The 6,890-nt window shown below is 61.7% G+C and overlaps 1 protein-coding gene across 1 annotated transcript in view; it reads left to right on the top strand.

Annotated features, from left to right (window-relative positions):
* Positions 1-117: 117 nt before the first annotated feature.
* RNF213 (ring finger protein 213) overlaps positions 118-6,890 on the top strand; it is a 98,867-nt gene continuing 92,094 nt past the window's right edge. Inside the window, exons 1-3 of the mRNA XM_029927121.1 lie at positions 118-580; positions 839-957; positions 1,461-1,601. Of these exons, the coding sequence (XP_029782981.1) occupies positions 852-957; positions 1,461-1,601 (247 nt within the window). The 5' untranslated portion in view covers positions 118-580; positions 839-851. The remainder of the gene's footprint in view (positions 581-838; positions 958-1,460; positions 1,602-6,890) is intronic.

The following is a 6,890-nucleotide window of genomic DNA, read 5'->3' as shown; positions in this document are numbered from 1 at the left end:
GTGCGGACCCCGCCCCCGGGCGGCGGGCAGCGGCGGGCGCGCGCGGAGGAACCCTCTGGCCGCCTGGCACCCGGGGCCCGCCTCCCCCCGCGGAATCCTTTGCTGTCTCCGGCTGCAGCAGCGGAGCGGTGCTGTTTGGGGGAACGGCATCCCCTCCCCTGTAACCGCGCTGCCCGGAGCGCGGCGCGGTGCCGGGTTCCTGGGACGGCCCGTGGCCAGGGTCCCCAGGAAGGGATGGGCACCTCCGCCGTGATGGCCTCGGGGGCCACCTGGCGGCCGCGGGGAGGCCAGAGGAGGAGGGAGTGCAGAGATGGGGGCGGCCACCCGCCCTTGACCCTCCCCAGCCCCCCAATCCCCGCCCGGCTTTCTTAGATCGCGGTTGGGGGGAAGGGCTTTGAGTTCCGCGCAGTTCTCAAGTTGGGAAAAGTCAGGAAGCTCCGTTGGATACTGACTGTAGCGCCCGGTGCCTGCGTTCTCATTTCGGCCCTTAGACCCTCGGTGCCCGCGTGGGTTTCAGTGCCCTGCTGTGACCTTTCTGGCCTGCGGGGAGGCAGAGCCTGGCCGAGGAGGAGACTCAGGGGTAAAAGCCAGCGCCTTGGGGAGTCACCTAAAGTCTTGGAGTGAGAGCCCAGACCAGGAGGGTGGTCGCGCCCAGGTGGTGGAGGGGTAAGGGGTGAGGTGGGGGCCCGGTCCGCAGGGGAACCTGGCTCACACCAGTCTAGCCCTGCCCTGCCCCCAGGGCTCACTGTCTGTTGGGGCGCCAGCCAGGTCTGGGGGAGGCAGGGGCGGGCAGCCGGGTGGGAGCCTAGAGGACACAGCCTGGCCTGCCTGTTGTTAGGAGTCCTGACCGGATGTGCCCCGGGCTGCCAATGCATGCTGGTCGCTCTGATGGGGTCCTGCGCGGCCAGCGGACAGTGCCGTCTGCCTCACCTGACTCTCCTGCCACCTGTGAACCAGGTGCTTGCTTTCGTCCCTGAGCCTCTTGTCCCCAACATGCTACGGGCATCCTTATCCCGTCTTATGGCTTATGTCGCGTTTTGCACATGCTGGAACCACCCCCCTCTGCCCACATCTAGTTCTCAGTGTCCCAGCCCCCAGTCTCAGCGGGGGCGGGGGGCGGCTGTCTCCGACTCACTGAGTGATGGAGAGCCCAGGAGGGGCGAGTCGGGCTGGGGCTGCAGAAAGGGGATGGAGCCAATGGTGGAGGGAGGGCACGATTAGGAGGTGGGGGGAGGGGCGCTGGAGGGTGTGGTGGGGGAGGGAGTGGGGAGAGCCTGGTGGGGAGTCAGGCAAGCGGGGCGAGGTCCCCGGGATGGGTTTCGATTGAGCCAATTGAGCCGAAGAACTTTGGGTGCCGTTAATTTCACTTTCCCAGAAAATGAAACCGAAGCAGGGCTGGTCACATGACAGGTGGCTCAGTATATAGTCAGCTGCCTTGGGACCCTTCCTTTTCCTCGCAGACCTGCGGGAGCTTGCCGGCCGGAGAAGACCCATCTCCAGAGGAATGGAGTGTCCTTCGTGCGGGCATGTCCCCAAAGAGGACACCCCCAAGTTCTGCAGCCAGTGTGGACAGAGGCTGCTTCTAGCAGCCCCCGCGGCAGGTAAGGGGCAGGTGGGGGGTGCTGGGCACCAGCTCCGACCCACTTCCCCTGCCTGCCATGGAGACCGCGCCTGCAGGCGGGTCGGGCGGGCAGAGCGAGGTAGGTCCTCTGTGGCCAGAGAACTCTTACCGGAAGAAGGACTGTTGTGAAAAGAACAGCTTTATCTGCTCCTTTGCCGGAGGCTTCTGTTGCTTTTGAAACTTGAATTTCACATCTTGGTGAGAGCTCAAGGGTCTCTGCTCCCTCGGGGATGGGGAGTGTGGGGCTGAGCTGAGGGGTCGTATTGGATTTCAGAGGATGCTGTGTGGACGCAGTGTCCCAGGTGCAGGGGAGGGGGGGACAGGCTCCTTCCCAGGGCAGGGGGCAGGTCGGTGCAGGAAAGGGGAACCGTGTCGGTGGCCCTCACCCCCAGCTCGGGTTGGTCCTTAACTCTTGGTGTCCGGGCCCTCTGACTGCCTTCCTTTCCTTCTTAGGCATTCTGGGACCACAGGACTTTTGCACTGCCTGCTCCCTCAGCTTGGGACATACCTTTCCTCCTAGGGCAGCACCATGACCCCCTCACCTCCCTTTAGTCTTTGCTCCTCTGTCTCTTCCGACCTGGAGGCCCACTCTGACCACCCGGTGGAAGCCGGTCCCTGCCCCTCCCCCACACTCCTGATTACCCCTCATCAGGCTGCTTACCCTTCTAACAGGCGGTGTATAGCTGCAGAGAAGACCTTTCCTCTCTTGTTAGCTGCTTTTCTCCAAGTTCCTAGCACACAGTAGGTGCTGAATTAATAATTCTGGGACCAATCAAAGAAAGTTCTCTAGAGGACCTTGTGCATTTTCTTTCCTTTTTTTTTTAAAAAAAAAGTTTTATTTATTTAAGTGATCTTTACACCCAACGTGGGGCTTGAACTCACGACCCCAAGATTAAGAGTCGGATGCTGTACAGACAGAACCAGCCAGGCACACCAGCCTTGTGTGTTTTCTAAATGTGAAGGGGGGTGTGTGTGTGTGTGCGCGTGCGCGTGCACGTGAGTAAATGCGGTCAATACCAGGCCTCCTTGCTCTCCGACCTCTGGTAACCTGCCAGAGTGCACTCGTTGGTTCTGCCCTCCGACAGCCTTTGTACAAGGTGCTCACGTCACAGATGCTTTTACTGGATCGTAAGAGGTCAAAGAGGCGGCTGCAATCGCTGTCAATTTTTGTTTGATTTTCTTGGGCCGGAGCCGCTGTAGGGAGGAGGGCTGGCTGGCGCCAGACCCCGGGAGTCTGTCTTTTCCCATGGACCCCACGGCATTTGACTCACGCAGTCAGGCTTCGTGTCCTCTCCGCCATTGGTCCCTGGCTGTCGGGGTCCGGAACCCTGGTGTCCAGTGGGAATTTCCCACCTGCCGGGGCTCCCCTTCCCTGGCCACTAGCACCTACCCCTGGATGGGAGACCTTGTTGGGGGGAGTCTTTGGGACCCCAGAGATTAAAAACGAAACAGAATCAGACATGTTAGTTAAACAGCAGTGAGCCTGGCGCTGTGCCCAGTTTTGAGGGCGGAGGGGTCATAAATTCCCATTTTACAGATGCCAGGAGTGGAGGGCAGGGAGGTAAGCATCTTGCCTACCGTCTCTCGGCGAGCAACTAGCGAGACAGGATTGGGACGCGGCGGCAGTGGTGGCCTGAGGCTCGCGCCCTGGGTGGAGCGTGGTCTTACGCAATGGAGGGAAGGAGGTGGGGGTGGCCCCCTGGGTCTGCTCCGGAGTGCCAGCCCCAAGCCGGGTGGGTGGGCAGCTCCAGGTCCTGCTGCTGTTGCAGGTTTGTTACCTTAATGTCCGGGGTTCATTTTTCTCCACTTGGAAGACGAAGAGGGGGACACCGAGTGAGCAGCACGCAGACGGTGATTAGGGTAGAAGATCAGAAAGTAAGACAGTGGGAGAGGGAGCATGCGAGGGGAAGGGAACGCCCATGCGGGCCAGGAAGGGTCCTGGTATTCTGAGGTCCTGGTCGCCCCCCCCTTCCCTTTCCCCCGGGTCCTGCTCCAGTTCTACCCTCTTTGGCTTGATCGCTCCGGGGGTGTCCCTTCCTGACTGGCTGGTTCCCATTGGGTGTGGGGTGGTCTAGGCCATACTGGTCCTTGTGGGTCCTTAGGGTCTACTTCTTTGCGGTCAGGTCTGTTGTTGGATTCCTACTGTGGGGGTCTGTCGCATTCTTCAAAGGAGCCCTACGCCTGAGGGGTTTGCTACGGTCAGATGCTCCCAGCCTTGTGCTAAAATATGTGTTTTTCTCCACTCAGCGGCCTCAGGTCCTAATCTTTCTCTCTCTCGGCCTGTGTTATCCTGTCTTTTCCCATCTGACTGGCACTGGCCAGTAGTAGGGGTCAGGGGTCAGGGTGAGGCAAGGGTTGAGTGTGGGCCTCAGGGTTCAAATGAATTACAGAACTCGGTAAAGCAGGGGGGGCCCCTGCCGGACAGGCGGAGGGAAGGGTCTAGGCTCCTGGGCCTGGTGCCTCCCGGAGGAGACCCACCTCCTTGAGGAAACGCGCCTCCTTCCTCTCTGGGATGGGGTGGGGGGATGGGGTGAGTTCTGCGTGAGGGGCTGTCAGAGTGCTGCTGAGGGCGTCCGCCGTGTTGCCCGCGGAGCCGGGGAAAGGTCTGGGGGAGAGCCTGGGCATGCCGAGAGTCCCCCGGTGGTCACCGTGCGGGGCCCATCTCGGCAGGGAGAGCCGTCCCAAGGCACCTGCTGCAGATCCGCTGGCTGGTCCCTGAACCACCGGTAGCACCAAGTGGGTGGCCCTCCCTGCTGCTGGCGGGAGCGGGGGCCGGGCTCTGGTCACTCAGGAGGGGCACCCAGGAGGATGGGACTCTGCCGGGTCCCCAAGGGCCTGGGGTCTGGGAGAGACACCCTCCCGCCCCCACCAAGTACATTGCTTCCTGCTTCCTGCTTCCTGCTTCCTGGCCTCTCAGCCTCTAGCCCCCACCCGCCCCGCGCCTCTCTGTTTACGGGAACACAAACCGAAACCAACATCAGGCAGAGGGCTTGGCGGGAGCTCCAGAGGGACCTTTCCTCCGCGCAGCCGCTCGCGGGCCCTCCAGCCTGCCCATCCCTGGAGCTCAGGGCACCCCAGACCGGGGCTTGGAAACCCCGGGGGGGGGCGGGCAGCGGACGGGGCCGGTCCCTCAGGAGCCCAACCTGGGCCCGGGGAGGCTGGTGTGGCCATTCAGAGATGCTGATGGTGTGATTTGCTATGAGGGTTTGGGAGCAAACGGTCGAGAAAGAATTCTCGAGAATTTTTGGTATAAAAAAGGTGGATTTAAGGCACAGGGACAGGACCCCTGGGCAGAGAGAGCTGCACTGGGGTTGTGAGGAGTGGGGGGGTTATATACTTACTTTGAGTTCAGAGAAGAGAGACAAAGGAAGTTCCCAAAGGGACTTTCAAATGGTAAAGAAGACTCTGGATCCCGGCTGTTGTCAAGCTAAGGGGGCGTTTCCAGCAGAACTGTAACAGTAGCCAGTTGGGGGGCCCTGGAGGAAGGTCAGAGTTTGCAGGTGTCCAGTATTTGTCAACGGGCTGCAGGTTATAGGGAAATTTAATTTGGCTACATTTCTTTTGCGTTTGTTTCCTACATCACTGGATACGTGGGTCCTGGGGGTGGGGTTGGGGGACACGTGCAGAAGCACCTTTGCCCCGTGGAGGGGAGGGGGACCCAGGGGACCCAGGTGGACTGCTTCCTTCAGGGCTAGAAAGTGACTTTCAGGGGATGAAGTTCGGGGCAGCGTATTTACTTTTTAAATTGTTGCTATTCCCACATTTCCTTGATGTTTCTATAATGGAAAAAAGATGAGAAGCCTAAGACCGTGAAGGTGACTGGGGGGGGGGGGCTGAGGGCTGCTGGGGCGGGGGGCCCAACCTGCCTATTTGTGCCTGTGGGCCCGCTGGCACTTCTGCGGCCGCCCGCGCAGGCCGTGGTCCGTGCCCGCCGCCCCGGACTTAGCTGGTGGTGGAGGCGAGGCAGACCCGAGGACCGGGCTTTACTTTTTGTTAATTGTGGCAAAACATTTCTAACAGAGCAGTTACCACTCTAATGGTGTGTAACTTACGGTTGCAGGGGCTACCCCCAGGACACACTAACGCCCTCCTCCCTCCCACGGCCCCCATCCCCCTCTCCGTCTCCGGAACGTGACCCCCGCTCCCCCACGGGACCTCATGCCTCACTTGCTTTCGCCTCCAGGACCAGGGAGCTTGCAGCCACCTTGCCCCGCTGAGGTGCGGGCCAGGCATGTGGGGGTCCCAGGCTAGCGGCTGCGCGCACTGCACCCCCAGGCCTGTGTCTGGGGCACTCACTGGGTGGTGGAGTCCGCGTGGCTGATTGATTTAGGTGGAGCTGATTTTGTGTGGCATTTTGTTGTGGCAGCGATTCCGGGGGACTTTCTACCCCCCGCCCATTCATGTGCTAATCAGCCATTGACTCGCCCTGGGGATCTGAACGGGAGCTCAGACACACTGAGCAATTCCGGGTACTAGTAGGTCTTTTTACCTGCACGCCCCCGGGCGCCAGGGGCCCCGCGGGGAGGCCTCATGCCCAGCGTGCCAGCAGAGAGGAGGGGTGGGGCAGGAATTTGCTCTGATTCAGCCAAAATGCCCTGCGGGCAAGAGTCGTGGCCCCAGGACCTGCCCGGCTCCTGTGAGGTTCAAACTCTGCGTCCCCCTTTGCCAGCCGGGGGTGTGCTGGGGACCCCCTCCCCAGCTCTGGGCTTCCACGTTTTGCATCTAGCCAGGAAAATCACGCACCCCGCCTGGTGGCTGTGAGCGCCTGGTGGCTGTGAGCGCGCTCGGGTCAGCCCGCCAGGGGCCCGCTTGGTTTGCTCTCACTGCATCCAGCCGCTGCCCTTCTTCCCTCGGTGCTGCTAAGAGCAGGTGCTGGCACGCACGACCCGCGCGGTAGAGGAGGGTGTAACCTGAACCCCCCCCCCCAAGTCTTAGCACAAAATGCCCTTTAACTCCTGGGCGCGTGCCCTTCGGGGTGTTTGCTCGTGTGGAGGCATGCACACGCACACGCGTGTTGTAAGCTGGTGGGGCCGTGCTGCGCACACCTGTCTTCACCACGCACCGCCCCACGGCCTCCCATCCAGGCCCGGCTGCGGCGGCATCCGTTGCTCTGCCGGGCGCAGGGCCTGACGCCACGGCCTGCGGGTCCTGGGCGCCCGCCCTGCTCGGCCGTGTGGCTGGGCCAGGTTTTGCCCCCCCCCGGGAGCCAGTCTCTGGGGGACAGACTGGCGCGCCTGCAGCGGAGACTCTCTTCCAAGCGCCCTGCCCG

This window comes from Suricata suricatta, chromosome 17 (genome assembly GCF_006229205.1).
Source record: "Suricata suricatta isolate VVHF042 chromosome 17, meerkat_22Aug2017_6uvM2_HiC, whole genome shotgun sequence".
Lineage (NCBI taxonomy): Eukaryota > Metazoa > Chordata > Mammalia > Carnivora > Herpestidae > Suricata > Suricata suricatta.
Note: the sequence above shows the minus strand (reverse complement) of the source record. Positions and strands in the feature narration are given on the sequence as shown.